The 16,376-nt window shown below is 30.6% G+C and overlaps 1 protein-coding gene across 1 annotated transcript; it reads right to left on the bottom strand.

The window, feature by feature from the left end:
* Positions 1 to 566: 566 nt before the first annotated feature.
* Positions 567 to 10,594, bottom strand: LOC127286450 (uncharacterized). The gene is made up of 2 exons (XM_051312881.1): positions 10,270 to 10,594; positions 567 to 2,204 (listed from the first exon to the last, which is right to left on the bottom strand). The coding sequence occupies exon 2, from the start codon at positions 2,113 to 2,115 to the stop codon at positions 787 to 789; it is 1,329 nt and encodes a 442-aa protein (XP_051168838.1). The 5' UTR covers positions 2,116 to 2,204; positions 10,270 to 10,594; the 3' UTR covers positions 567 to 786.
* Between the last annotated feature and the right edge of the window lie 5,782 nt (positions 10,595 to 16,376).

Below are 16,376 nucleotides of genomic sequence, written 5' to 3'. Positions count from 1 at the left end.
GACTCTTTCCAATTTTGTTCAACAATATATAATTTGGTTAATGTCGATCTTTAAATACAATATAATTCCAATATTCGATCGGTCAAACAACTCAATACAATTTCTTATAATTTAACAAACAAGGAGATATACTCCAGCACATTAGACGTACGGACAAAGAGTGAGGAACGGACCCGACGATTTTCGGTAATGCGCCAATATATTGAACTATTGGCGCTTAGATCGATGTAAGGTCACAGGGGCGAGTTATTGACCTTTTTTCCCCAACCCTTATCCTAGGATATTTGATCATTTATTTCTCAAAATAATGTCAAGAAATATTTTCCCGTCACATTCTCCCCCTTCGGACTTGACGTTAGTTTGAGAAAGAAAACTGAATCTGAAATAACTCAAACAATCTGTAAATAATATCATTAACAAAACATTTTATAAAATAAACAAATAAAATAATAAATAAAAGTGATTAATGTCTGAAAAGAAATAATTAGTTGTCATGTTTGATTCTAAATTTATTTCAAGAAAAGAAAAAAAACAATTCCTGGAAGTTTCCTAATAATTGTTGTCGATTTTTAATTTTCTTTATTTATTGAAAAGAACTTACGTCGTAAATTACAATTATAGTATCAAAAATAAAACTTTCCTTTTAAGAAGGGTAAAACAAAGTAATACTATTTTTGCTTTGGTTCAGATCAATAAGTCATAAATGTAAATTAAGATAAGATCAAAGTTATTTAAAACAAAATTTGTACTCTCGTTTCGAGATCAGTCTTTGATCAGTCTATATGTCTAATTTTTGGGGTTCTTCTTGTACTTAGTTGGCACGATGACCTTGTATTCCTCTCCATCGGACAATTCAGGTCGAAGAGCCATCACCTCGTCAAGAGATTGATCAGCAAACTCGGTCGTCAATGATTGAACAGCTTGGCGACGTTTTTCCTCCGACAGATCTTTCTTTGAAGGTGTCATGTTGTTCGCTGGTTTTTCGATAAGAGAAAGAGCGTTCTCCCTGATCAAAAATGCCCTCACACGATTGACATAATCGTTTTGATTCGCAAAGTTTGCCTTGATCTTCCGGCGAAGCTGCTCCTCCGTATGCTCATTGATCAAATATTTATGATCAGATGGTATTGCCCAAGCTGGCAAGGTGACGTAGTTCAACCGAAGCCAGTCGACAAGTCCAGCGTAACGAATATTGCAATCCGGACATTCAGGACAATAGATGCACAGATCGTTAGAGCATCCTACGCATTTGTTTAGAGCCAACTCGTGCTCAACTCCATGAGGATATATGCAGTCAATGGTCTCGAATCCATCTGCTCCACAGATCAAGCAAAATCCAGGTCTCATCGGCATCTTGCACTCCGTGAAACGATGCTCGCGTGACCTGCAGTTCACGCACGCAGCAGTTCTTTGTTTGCCCGTCACAGAAACAAAGGTCTGAGTACCTCGATCAACTTTCTTAGCTTCCATCTTTTTAAGAAAGATCTCAGCTCTCTTCGTGATCAAATTTTTGAGCAGCTTTTCCGACAGCATCCTGCAGTCCACCATGTAAAGAGGCTGGAATTGATTTTCAGAATCAACCAAAGTCGGAACTCCCAATTCCTTCATGACATCCTGGAAAGTTGGAATGTCATTGATCGTATATGGCAAAGGTTCCACCTTTACCGAAGGAGCGATGACAGAATCAGTTCTATCGGTCATCCTCATCTGCTGACCATCCTTCCTCAGCATTGGCTTTACATCAGGAATGCGATTCCTCTTCTTATTTTCTGATCGAATATCAAATGGAGTCACCCTGACAGTATTTGTCAACTCGATCTTGGGTGGTTTCCGATTACGGAACTCGTTGATCAATTGTTGAGCATCCGCAGAAATCTCGTCAATGCGCCGCTCGCTCGTTGTACTTGACGAAGTTAAGTTCTCGTCAAAAAGCGAAGCATTGTCATTAAAGATCTGATCAATTTGGTCATCTTGACCCTTGAAGTCAGACACCTTCAAAGTCATTTCTCGCATCAGATCGTCCATCTGTTTTTTACAACGGACTAGTTTGTCCCATTGTTCTCCAAGATCACCTGCTTCTTCTGGATCAAAATTCGCAGCCATATCTCTGCTCATCCTTCCCTCAACAAGCAACCAATCAGACCTGAACTGTCCAAATTCGTGATGACCTCAGTCCTCCAGATGAATGCGCGCAGTTGATCGATCTACAAATAAATTTCATGACAATCGCAAACTTCGACGTGGTATTTTCAAATTAGAGACTGAATATTTGCCAACAACTTTACCATCTCTGTCTGACAGTTGGACTGTACCCGGACCATAAACTTTAGAAATAATAACTGGACCTACGTAACGGTGAGCCAACTTAGAGGAATAATTTTCAGCCCTATTGCTTAGCTTTTTGTTCGGATAATAAACCTCCATTCCCACCTCAAGTTCAACTGACAGTTTTCTATCGGCATTCGACTTGGCAAGCCGCTTTTCAGAATAATTCTGCAATTTACTTTCGACTTTATGACGTAACTCGTCGATTATTTTCATGCGATCAACCCAAGCCTTCGTCGCGTCATCAGCAATTTCGTCAGTACCCACCTCACAGTCGGTTGATTTTAATTCTCGTCTCGCGATAGCCTCATAACCATGATTCAAGAAAAATGGCGAAACGCGAGTACCAGTATGAGGTACGGTGTTACATGCAAATTGTACTTTAGACAAATTCTCGTCCCATTCTCTATGATCTTGATTTATATAAGCGGAAATTATAGGTTTTATCGTTCGATTTACTCGCTCTACCGGATTGCACTGAGGGTGAGCCAACGGGGTAGTGATATGCCTAACGCCTCTGGCCAATAAGTACGCTTTGACATCTTTATTTATAAATTCTTTCCCGTTATCTGTCACGATAGACTCCGGTATTCCCCAACGATCGAAAACGGTGTCAAGTATATTGACAACAATTTTTCCTGTTCGATGTCGGACCGCAAACAGTTCAATAAACTTTGTATATAAATCATGAACGACAATAATATCAGAATTTCCCTTTTTAGTTCGAGTTTGAGACACTATTGTGTCGATCGATAATTGAGCCCACGGTAACCGTAAGGATCGTGTAGTTAACCTAGCTTTAATAGGGTTTTGATTAAACTTTACCTTGATACATACTTCGCAATCTGAAACATAAGATTTGACATCTTGCGTCATGCCTGGCCAATAATAACTTTGACGAATTCTGTCAAGAGTTTTATGTGAGCCGAGATGACCTGCTTGAGGTAAATCATGATTCTCCCGAAGTACTGTCAATATATTTGAAGGCTTTACTACTTTCTTCCAAGGATTCTCATCATCGATCACAGCCTTTTCGAAATCTGGACGAAAATAGAACAATTCGTTATTTTCAATTTTCCAATCATCAAATCGACTGGGATGATTCTTTACTAAGTCAAATTTGGTTTCATACCAATTCTGATCGCAAATCGAAGCTAATTGAATTCGACCCTGTACAGCATCTTCTACAACTTTTTCCCAACCAGACGGATCTACATCTATATCAAACATACGCGAGAGAGCATCTGGCGCCTCATTTAAAGTACCCTTACGATGTTCAACAGTCATATCATGCTGATATAAATAACTTGCCCATCTAGCTAGACGACCTACAGGATTCTTGAGCCCATGCAACCATTGCAAAGCCTGGTGATCTGTGATGACGGTAAATGGCATGCCTTCCAAATAACACCTAAGCTTCTCAACAGCCCAAACAACTGCTAAGCATTCTTTTTCCGTAGTCGTATAGTGAAGTTCCGCACCTCTTAATGGACGACTCAAAACCTCGATCAATATTTCCCTTCCAGAATCAGGATCCTTCTGAACAAGGATCGCACCTAGACCAAAATCACTAGCATCAGTATATAAAATAAACGGCTGTCCCGGTAGAGGAACATAAAGACGAGGAGCATTAATCAGAGCCTTCTTTACTTCGTCAAAAGATTTTTGTTCAACTTCTGTCCATTTCCATGGAACTTTGACGCTAGTAAGCTTATTTAATGGACCCTGTATCCTAGCGATATTCCTTAAATGCCTGTGATACCAATTAACTAAACCGTTAAACTGACGCAACTTAGTCCTATCTGTTGGAACAGGAAAATTAATAATTGGTTCTACCTTCTCGGGATTGGGTCTCATTCCCAACTCGTCAACAATATATCCGAGAAACTTAACTTCTTTGCAGGCAAAACCGCTTTTCTCTCGATTGATTTGCAATTTAGCCTCGCGAAAAACATCAAAGACAAGAGACAAAATTTCGAGATGATCGTCGAAAGTCTCAGTCACAATGATCCAATCGTCAAGATAGGTAAATACCTGATCAACCCACTTATTCGGGAGTTTCCTTTCCACAAGAAGATCACGAAAACGCCTTTTCAATGTGTCCATCAATTTTTGAAAGGTTGATGGGGCTCCTGTGAGTCCATACGGCATTCTATTCCATTCTAATAACCCCTTCCCTTCAACGACAAAAGCAGTATACTTTCGACTATCTTCATTCATAGGGATTTGATGAAAAGCCTCACTCATGTCAATAGTCGAGATAAATTTAGCTTGATGTAATTGCGAAAGGATTGATCTCATATTATGCAAAGGATAAGCTGGCTTTTTGGTTTTACGATTGAGGGGTTGATAATTAATACAAAACCTCAATCCGCCATTGGCTTTCGGAGCAACGACTGGCGAAAAGGCCCAATCACTATTACTCCATCTTATATACCCTTTTTCTAACAAACGATCAACTTCCTGTTCTAAATACTTCCGAACGATCTCACTTCTTCGATAGGGTTTTTGACGATGTGGAATACTATCTTCCAATTCAATTACGTGTTCAACCAAATCAGTCAAACCAGTACTCTCTCTATCAAATTTTATAAATTCCTCATCAAGAAAATTCTTCAATCTCCCTGATTCATCTGTCGAAAGACTCTGAAGAAAACTAGAACCTGTGCGACGATGCGATAATGAATAGACATGTTTACCACCTGCTAAACTCCAACTCCTGTCAAAAGGATCAAGTTTGACTTTGAAATTCAACCAAAAGTCCATTCCAAGAATCAAATCACTTGATAACCCCGGCAAGATACTGAACCACTGAGGTCCATAAACATCGCCTATGTCAATCACAAATAATGTCCCACCTTTAGTTTTGACCACCGATCTATCACCTAACCTAACTCCCTTCTCAGAAGAAGAATCAGGAGTCAAGTCCTGTACCTGATAATGCTTCACGCGATTATAAGCTGTTTCGCTCAGAAATGATCTCTCACTACCACTGTCTATAATACCCAAAATCTTTTCCCCAAAAATGGAAACCGTAACCGGGATCCTGACAGTTTTTACCGGTTCTGAAAGAGAATCGCAAGGGCAATATACCCTCCTCTGGGCAAGACGATGCACCACGTGAGACGGCAATCCGAAAGGTTTCCAATTCCTTATCGCCTCGTGATCAATTTCGTTCGAAGGTGCGCCCTCTTCTAATTGATCACAATAAATAGTTGACAGATTTATGGAATTCTCAATTTCATTTTCTAACTCTTCGCAAACCAAGTCATCAAACTCATTCTCTGACTCAGAAGAACTAACCGAGTCACTATCAAACAAACTAAGTTTAATCACGGCTTGACGTGAGGTATCAAGCCGAGAGACTATGTCATCTGATCCTCTAGTCAATTCAACGCTCGTCGAAAAACAACAAGTCTTATCAAGATCCTTGGTCTGACCTATATTAGATGAAGAATTAAAATTCTTATCCTCCTCAAGTACGCCCTTTGGTTCAATAATTGGAGGTTCAACTACTGAGGGCTTTTGTCGTTTCCCTGATTATCGGGACAATCTACATTGGAATGACCTGTTTTTCGACAAAGACAGCAAACCAGTTGTGGTTTGGTTTTACAATAGGGGACTGTGTGACCTGTTTGACCACAATTTTGACAGAAAAACCTACTTTTATCCAATGGTTTAGAAGGTTCCCTACTATCACGCGATAATTGATCTTGTGTATTTGTCTTAGTCGAATGACTTGACTTTTCAAATTTCTTTAAATTCTGATCAAGTTTTTGTCGATTAATGGATTGGGTATTCCGTAACCCAGACTTGCTCTTTAAGCGATCGGATTCCCTACCATAAACAGCATTTAAACCAACTTCTTGATCACTATCAGAATGATCTTCAGAAGCATCAGTTGACTGTTCATTGTCAGAATCACTTTCGTCTCGAACAGCACACAAGTCCGACCTAGGTTTCGATCTAATTTTCTGCACGTCTGCTGAGCGATTGTAAATATAATTACGCTCATTGACATAGTGCAAGAATTCCCGATAATTCTTTAATGACAAATTCAAAATTTCAAATGTTAAACGAGGGTTAAATTTAGACAAGATCTGTTTTAACTGTTCCCTAAATCCTGGGGGATATTGCATTCTCTCAAAAACAAGACGCGCTTTACATGCAAACTCGGCTAAACTCTCTCCCTTGTCGACTTTTAAATCGCGAACCTCGAGAAGGAGATCGGCGTCATCCTTTTTGACGCCCCACTCAAAGCGAAACGCACGAGCAAAATCTTTCCATGAACGCCAATTTTTCTTGTTTACGAGGTACCAAGATCTGTACGATCCTTCAAATATTTTTGAAAGACAGGGGACAAACAGATTCCGATCTATTCCACTCGTACTCAGATAGTCTTTGAGGATTAGCAAGAACTGCTCTGGGTCTTTTTCTGTTTTTGGAAAAGAAATTTTCCATGAATTGACAATTCGACCGATTTGAATAGCGTTCGAATTCTCCGCACGAGGCTGCGGATGTAAGGAATTCAAACCATCCCGCGGTCTACTTGACAAATGACCTACAGATCTTGATTGATCAATTGACGAAAAACGATTTCGTACTTGTTGATCATCCTCACTAAAATCACTATCATTCCATGAAAATAATGAACCTACCCTACGGGCATTAGGTCCTATCGAATCACGATCTACTGTGTTTTCTCTATCACGGGACGGATTCAAATCACGTGGGTAACCGAAATTAAAATTGCCACCACCGACCCGCATGACATCACCCTGAGAAGATGTTAACATTTGTCGGTACTGTTCCTCAGTCACGTAAACTTCTTCGTCTATAAGTGTCCCGTCGGCCAGAGGTTTGCCGATTGTTATTTTTATTAATCGCGGAGGAACGATATTATTATTATTTATTCCTGCACGTAGGGGAATATTTCGACCGTTATTAATTTCATTGCCCGCTGGTTGTGGAATCTCATTCGAAAAACCAGGATCGCTATTGAAACGAACGCGTCTAGACTCATCCCCGACTTGAGTTTCATGAGGATACAAAGTTCCATTCTCGCGATTTGGACCAATATTTTGATCATCGAAAACCTCAGGAGTAACTGGAGGTTTATTTTGACGCGTATCTAACTCATTCAATTCTTCATCGGAAGAAATGGATTGCTGATTTGTTCGCGTCCCTCCCCCTTCAGAGCGTAAGTTACCCTGATTAGTTGCGAGATCAATTACGGTGTTACATTTGACAGTTAACGTATCTAAAGCCTGTTCCAATGCATCCATTCTTCGATGCATGGTTGACGTAATATACAACGGTGGCGTTTTACCCCTTCTCCTTCCAATGGACGAATGCATCGAAAAACCGTGAAAACTCCCTACACTATTCTGCGATGACGGTCTTGAAGTTCCCGGATTTTGATCAAATTGATCTCCCGAATTTATCGCGCCTGCGTTTGTAAGGGTCTCCAAAGGAGGATTTTCAATTTCCCGATTTGACGAATGTCCACTTGAAACTTGTTCAGTTGATCTTAAATTATCAGTTGTATTATTTTGTTCCCTTAACAACTGATTTCTATTTGGATTTCGTTTTGGGGGGGAAATAAACATTGACGTCATTGTAAGCAAAATTTACGTTATGCCAAGTCGATAACCGAATAAAAAAAAATTTCTTATTGATAAATAAATAAAAGCTTAGAAAAAAAAATTGCTTTTATTAAAAAAAATTTTTAATAATAAAATTTTTAAAGACAAGTCCCACAAAAGTTCGAGGTATATTATCCGATCCTTTTAAAATAATAAACAAAAAAAAAATTGTTGTTCAATAATAAATATTCGACAATACACTCAAAACAATAAAATAGAACTTTGCCTTAATAATAATTGTTAAGTTCAAAAAAAATCAATAACTTGACAATTTAAAAAAAATTTTATAAGTTATAAACAACAATTAATGAAAACAAGTCAAATAAATTATAAATTAATATATAAATAAAAAAATTAAATATTCTCTCTCAACAATTAGTCTGTGAGCAAGAGCAAGATCTTGTACTGTCAAAACAAAAATGAGGAGAACTAAATACCAAAAAAAAAAAAATTTTAAGTTATAATATTTTTAAAAAAAAAATTTTAAGTTATAATATTTTTAAAAAAAAATTTTAAGTTATAATATTTTTAAAAAAAAATTTATTATAACAATTCTTCAAGCAATCGACAAAACTATTAACAAGAGCAAGATCTTGAATTAATAGTACCGACCGCGAGAGAAAAAAAATCTTTCAAATTTATTAAAAAGATTACTTGACAGCAGAGCAAGATCTTATTGACAAGTAAAATACTTTGATCAAAATATACGTATGTTGAGCAGAAGATATACTTTGCGGAACACACAAAAAAAATTTTAATACAAGCAATTTATCTTGATCAAAATACCTATATGTAAAGCAGAAGATATACTTTGCAAAACATAAAACAATGGCAATATTCAAAAAAACTAACAAACATCGACAAGAGCAAGATCTTGAATCGGCAAAGTTCTATTGAATATTACGCTTAAAATTTTCAAAGGCCGATTTACGATCAACGCAAAATTTCGACACTTTGACAATACAAAAAAAAATTTCAAAGCAACAATGGCAACATTCAAAAAACTAACAAACATCGACAAGAGCAAGATCTTGAATCGGCATAGTTCTATTGAATGCTACACTTAAAACTTTCAAAAAGCTGGCCCACGATCAACGTGAAATTTCCAACAATTTAAACAAACACAAAAAATATTTCAAAAAGTTAGTTCGCGATCGACGCAGAAATTCTAACAATTTTGACAAAAAATTTTCCAATAATATTGTCGACAATAGCAAGATATTGTATCGACAAAATTTGGACAAAAACAAAAAAAAATTTTACAAGACAAAAATTTTCATCAAATTTAATTATTTTCTTGATGTAACAAGATACGATCACGAAAACAAAAATACAAAACTTTATTCAACGAAAATTTTGTCAAATCAAAATTATTATTTCGACAGAGCAAGATCTAATCGAAACAAAACAAATAAAATATGACTCTTTGTCCAACACTTTAAAATATACGTCACAATAATAAAATTTCAAAAAAAAAATTTTCACAAAATTTTTGTCAATTCACAAAAAAAAATAAAATTTCGTTATAAACAATTATAAAAAAAAATATTCAAAATTTCTAGAAAGTAGACTTTCAAAAAAAAAAAATTTTGACAAAATTATCAATTTGTTCAATATATTATTCAGTCCAATTGTCAACAGAATTACGAACTAAACACAAATAAATATTTCAACAATTCAAAATATAATTCACACAAAATATAAAATTAAAATCAAAATTGACGAAAAAAAAATTATTAAAATAAATCGTCGTTATTCCCAGTATGTCGCTGTGTACATAAGGCAAGTTTAGACCTGAGTCTGTCAAGGTCGCTCACACAAAAGAAATGTAAACACTCTGATCGCTTCCCGTTCAAACTCGCACTTTCTAATTTTCAAAATTTTTCACACAAATAAATTATAATTTTACTTTTCACACTTTAAGATAAAATTATTGGCAAAATTTACAATAAAAAAATCCAACGTCGCCCCACGTTGGGCGCCAAATGAGACGGAATAATTTATTATTACGAGAAATATATTAAAATTAAAATAAATGATCAAAGTTTAAAATTATTCCTCACCCAGCGCGACCGGGTTCAGAGTTGCTGGGGCTCTATTTGACAAAATAAAATAAAATAAAGATTTAATTGCACGCGGACGCCAGTTAATTTATTAATTAAAATTAACAAAAGACTTGATCACAGGGAGGGAAGTTGGTGAACCCAAATACAAAATATAAAAATAAAATATTAAGCGACTTCCAGGAATATTGAGTTTATTACAAGAAAATAAAATAAAAGGTACATTAATCACTTACTTGTGTGTGATCAAATATGATCAAATATCGACTCTTTCCAATTTTGTTCAACAATATATAATTTGGTTAATGTCGATCTTTAAATACAATATAATTCCAATATTCGATCGGTCAAACAACTCAATACAATTTCTTATAATTTAACAAACAAGGAGATATACTCCAGCACATTAGACGTACGGACAAAGAGTGAGGAACGGACCCGACGATTTTCGGTAATGCGCCAATATATTGAACTATTGGCGCTTAGATCGATGTAAGGTCACAGGGGCGAGTTATTGACCTTTTTTCCCCAACCCTTATCCTAGGATATTTGATCATTTATTTCTCAAAATAATGTCAAGAAATATTTTCCCGTCACAATATATTCTTCAGTTTAAAACTTATTCATTGCCTCTAAATTATTTTCGGAAATATTTTGGAGGAAAATTTTTAAATTGCAATCTATTTATATATTTTTAAGTTTAAAAATTATTCACTTCCACCAAATTATTTTCGGAAATATTTTGGAGGAAAATTTTGAAATTACAATCTATTTATATATTTTTAAGTTTAAAAATTATTCACTTCCTTCAAATTATTTTCGGAAATATTTTGGAGGAAAATTTTGAAATTACAATCTATTTATATATTTTTAAGTTTAAAAATTATTCACTTCCTCCAAATTATTTTCGGAAATATTTTGGAGGAAAATTTTGAAATTACAATCTATTTATATATTTTTAAGTTTAAAAATTATTCACTTCCTCCAAATTAGTTTCGGAAATATTTTGGAGGAAAATTTTGAAATTACAATCTATTTATATATTTTTAAGTTTAAAAATTATTCACTTCCTTCAAATTATTTTCGGAAATATTTTGGAGGAAAATTTTGAAATTACAATCTATTTATATATTTTAAAGTTTAATAATTATTCACTTCATCCAAATTATTTTCGGAAATATGCTGGAGGAAAATTTTGAAATTACAATCTATTTATATATTTTTAAGTTTAAAAATTATTCACTTCCTCCAATTTTTTTTCGGAAATATTTTGGAGGAAAATTTTGAAATTACAATCTATTTATATATTTTTAAGTTTAAAAATTATTCACTTCCTCCAAATTATTTTCGGAATTATTTTGGAGGAAAATTTTGAAATTACAATCTATTTATATATTCTTCAGTTTAAAACTTATTCATTGCCTCCAAATTATTTTCGGAAATATTTTGAAGGAAAAAAATGAAATTAAAATTTATTTATATATTCTTCAGTTTAAAACTTATTCATTGCCTCTTAATTATTTTCGGAAATATTTTGGAGGAAAATTTTGAAATTGCAATCCTTTTGTATATTTTTAAGTTTAAAAATTATTCACTTCCACCAAATTATTTTCGGAAATATTTTGGAGGAAAATTTTGAAATTACAATCTATTTATATATTTTTAAGTTTAAAAATTATTCACTTCCTTCAAATTATTTTCGGAAATATTTTGGAGGAAAATTTTGAAATTACAATCTATTTATATATTTTTAAGTTTAAAAATTATTCACTTCCTCCAAATTATTTTCGGAAATATTTTGGAGGAAAATTTTTATATTACAATCTCTTTATATATTTTTAAGTTTAAAAATTATTCACTTCCTCCAAATTATTTTCGGAAATATTTAGGAGGAAAATTTTGAAATTACAATCTATTTATATGTTCTTGAGTTTAAAACTTATTCACTTCCTCCAAATTATTTTCGGAATTATTTTGGAGAAAAATTTTGAAATTACAATCTATTTATATATTTTTCAGTTTAAAACTTATTCATTGCCTCTAAATTATTTTCGGAAATATTTTGGAGGAAAATTTTAAAATTGCAGTCTATTTATATATTTTTGAGTTCAAAAATTATTCACTTCCTCCATAATATTTTCGAAAATATTTTGGAGGAAAAAATTGAAATTACAATCTATTTATATATTTTTAAGTTTAAAAATTTATCACTTCCTCCAAATTATTTTCGGAAATATTTTGGAGGAAAATTTTGAAATTTCAATCTATTTATATATTTTTAAGTTTAAAAATTATTCACTTCCACCAAATTATTTTCGGAAATATTTTGGAGGAAAATTTTGAAATTACAATCTATTTATATATTTTTAAGTTTAAAAATTATTTACTTCCTTCAAATTATTTTCGGAAATATTTTGGAGGAAAATTTTGAAATTACAATCTATTTATATATTTTAAAGTTTAATAATTATTCACTTCCTCCAAATTATTTTCGAAAATATGCTGGAGGAAAATTTTGAAATTACAATCTATTTATATATTTTTAAGTTTAAAAATTATTCACTTCCTCCAAATTATTTTCGGAAATATTTTGGAGGAAAATTTTGAAATTACAATCTATTTATATATTTTTAAGTTTAAAAATTATTCACTTCCTCCAAATTATTTTCGGAATTATTTTGGAGGAAAATTTTGAAATTACAATCTACTTATATATTCTTCAGTTTAAAACTTATTCATTGCCTCCAAATTATTTTCGGAAATATTTTGAAGGAAAAAAATGAAATTAAAATTTATTTATATATTCTTCAGTTTAAAACTTATTCATTGCCTCTAAATTATTTTCGGAAATATTTTGGAGGAAAATTTTGAAATTGCAATCCTTTTGTATATTTTTAAGTTTAAAAATTATTCACTTCCACCAAATTATTTTCGGAAATATTTTGGAGGAAAATTTTGAAATTACAATCTATTTATATATTTTTAAGTTTAAAAATAGTTCACTTCCTTCAAATTATTTTCGGAAATATTTTGAAGGAAAATTTTGAAATTACAATCTATTTATATATTTTTAAGTTTAAAAATTATTCACTTCCTCCAAATTATTTTCGGAAATATTTTGGAGGAAAATTTTTATATTACAATCTCTTTATATATTTTTAAGTTTAAAAATTATTCACTTCCTTTAAATTATTTTCGGAAATATTTAGGAGGAAAATTTTGAAATTACAATCTATTTATATGTTCTTCAGTTTAAAACTTATTTATTTTCTCCAAATTGTTTTCGGAAATATTTTGGAGGTAAAAAATGAAATTAAAATTTGTTTATATATTCTTCAGTTTAAAACTTATTCATTGCCTCTAAATTATTTTCGGAAATATTTTGGAGGAAAATTTTGAAATTACAATCTATTTATATGTTTTTAAGTTTAAAAATTATTCACTTCCTCCAAATTATTTTCGGAAATATTTTGGAGGAAAATTTTGAAATTACAATCTATTTATATATTTTTAAGTTTAAAAATTATTCACTTCCTTCAAATTATTTTCGGAAATATTTTGGAGGAAAATTTTGAAATTACAATCTATATATTTTTAAGTTTAAAAATTATTCACTTCCTCCAAATTATTTTCGGAAATATTTTGGAGGAAAAAAATGAAATTAAAATTTATTTATATATTCTACAGTTTAAAACTTATTCATTGCCTGTAAATTATTTTGGGAAATATTTTGGGGGAAAATTTTAAAATTGCAATCTATTTATATATTTTTAAGTTTAAAAATTATTCACTTCCACCAAATTATTTTCGGAAATATTTTGGAGGAAAATTTTGTAATTACAATCTATTTATATATTTTTATGTTTAAAAATTATTCACTTCCTTCAAATTATTTTCGGAAATATTTTGGAGGAAAATTTTGAAATTACAATCTATTTATATATTTTTAAGTTTAAAAATTATTCACTTCCTCCAAATTATTTTCGGAAATATTTTGGAGGAAAATTTTGAAATTACAATCTATTTATATATTTTTAAGTTTAAAAATTATTCACTTCCTCCAAATTATTTTCGGAATTATTTTGGAGGAAAATTTTGAAATTACAATCTATTTATATATTCTTCAGTTTAAAACTTATTCATTGCCTCCAAATTATTTTCGGAAATATTTTGGAGGAGAATTTTTAAATTGCAATCTATTTATATATTTTTAGGTTTAAAAATTATTCACTTCCACCAAATTATTTTCGGAAATATTTTGGAGGAAAATTTTGAAATTACAATCTATTTATATATTTTTATGTTTAAAAATTATTCACTTCCTTCAAATTTTTTTCGGAAATATTTTGGAGGAAAATTTTGAAATTACAATCTATTTATATATTTTTAAGTTTAAAAATTATTCACTTCCTCCAAATTATTTTCGGAAATATTTTGGAGGAAAATTTTGAAATTACAATCTATTTATATATTTTTAAGTTTAAAAATTATTCACTTCCTCCAAATTATTTTCGGAATTATTTTGGAGAAAAATTTTGAAATTTAAATCTATTTATATATTCTTCAGTTTAAAACTTATTCATTGCCTCCAAATTATTTTCGGAAATATTTTGAAGGAAAAAAATGAAATTAAAATTTATTTATATATTCTTCAGTTTAAAACTTATTCATTGCCTCTAAATTATTTTCGGAAATATTTTGGAGGAAAATTTCGAAATTGCAATCCTTATGTATATTTTTAAGTTTAAAAATTATTCACTTCCACCAAATTATTTTCGGAAATATTTTGGAGGAAAATTTTGAAATTACAATCTATTTATATATTTTTAAGTTTAAAAATTATTCACTTCCTCCAAATTATTTTCGGAAATATTTTGGAGAAAAATTTTGAAATTACAATCTATTTATATATTTTTAAGTTTAAAAATTATTCACTTCCTTCAAATTATTTTCGGAAATATTTTGGAGGAAAATTTTGAAATTACAATCTATTTATATATTTTTAAGTTTAAAAATTATTCACTTCCTCCAAATTATTTTCGGAAATATTTTGGAGGAAAATTTTGAAATTACAATCTATTTATATATTTTTAAGTTTAAAAATTATTCACTTCCTCCAAATTATTTTCGGAAATATTTTGGAGGAAAATTTTGAAATTACAATCTATTTATATATTTTTAAGTTTAAAAATTATTCACTTCCTCCAAATTATTTTCGGATTTATTTTGGAGGAAAATTTTGAAATTACAATCTATTAATATATTCTTCAGTTTAAAACTTATTCATTGCCTCCAAATTATTTTCGGAAATATTTTAGAGGAAAAAAATGAAATTAAAATTTATTTATATATTCTTCAGTTTAAAACTTATTCATTGCCTCTAAATTATTTTCGGAAATATTTTGGAGGAAAATTTTTAAATTGCAATCTATTTATATATTTTTAAGTTTAAAAATTATTCACTTCCACCAAATTATTTTCGGAAATATTTTGGAGGAAAATTTTGAAATTACAATCTATTTATATATTTTTAAGTTTAAAAATTATTCACTTCCTCCAAATTAGTTTCGGAAATATTTTGGAGGAAAATTTTGAAATTACAATCTATTTATATATTTTTAAATTTAAAAATTATTCACTTCCTTCAAATTATTTTTGGAAATATTTTGGAGGAAAATTTTGAAATTACAATCTATTTATATATTTTAAAGTTTAATAATTATTCACTTCATCCAAATTATTTTCGGAAATATGCTGGAGGAAAATTTTGAAATTACAATCTATTTATATATTTTTAAGTTTAAAAATTATTCACTTCCTCCAAATTATTTTCGGAAATATTTTGGAGAAAAATTTTGAAATTACAATCTATTTATATATTTTTAAGTTTAAAAATTATTCACTTCCTTCAAATTATTTTCGGAAATATTTTGGAGGAAAATTTTGAAATTACAATCTATATATTTTTAAGTTTAAAAATTATTCACTTCCTCCAAATTATTTTCGGAAATATTTTGGAGGAAAAAAATGAAATTAAAATTTATTTATATATTCTACAGTTTAAAACTTATTCATTGCCTGTAAATTATTTTGGGAAATATTTTGGGGGAAAATTTTAAAATTGCAATCTATTTATATATTTTTAAGTTTAAAAATTATTCACTTCCACCAAATTATTTTCGGAAATATTTTGGAGGAAAATTTTGTAATTACAATCTACTTATATATTTTTATGTTTAAAAATTATTCACTTCCTTCAAATTATTTTCGGAAATATTTTGGAGGAAAATTTTGAAATTACAATCTATTTATATATTTTTAAGTTTAAAAATTATTCACTTCC

Source organism: Leptopilina boulardi, unplaced genomic scaffold, assembly GCF_019393585.1.
Source record: "Leptopilina boulardi isolate dan_hultmark-lab unplaced genomic scaffold, ZJU_Lbou_2.1 LbouV2_356, whole genome shotgun sequence".
Classification (NCBI taxonomy): Eukaryota; Metazoa; Arthropoda; class Insecta; order Hymenoptera; family Figitidae; genus Leptopilina; species Leptopilina boulardi.
The sequence above is the reverse complement of the archived record's forward strand: the minus strand, read 5'-3'. Positions and strand labels throughout refer to the sequence as shown.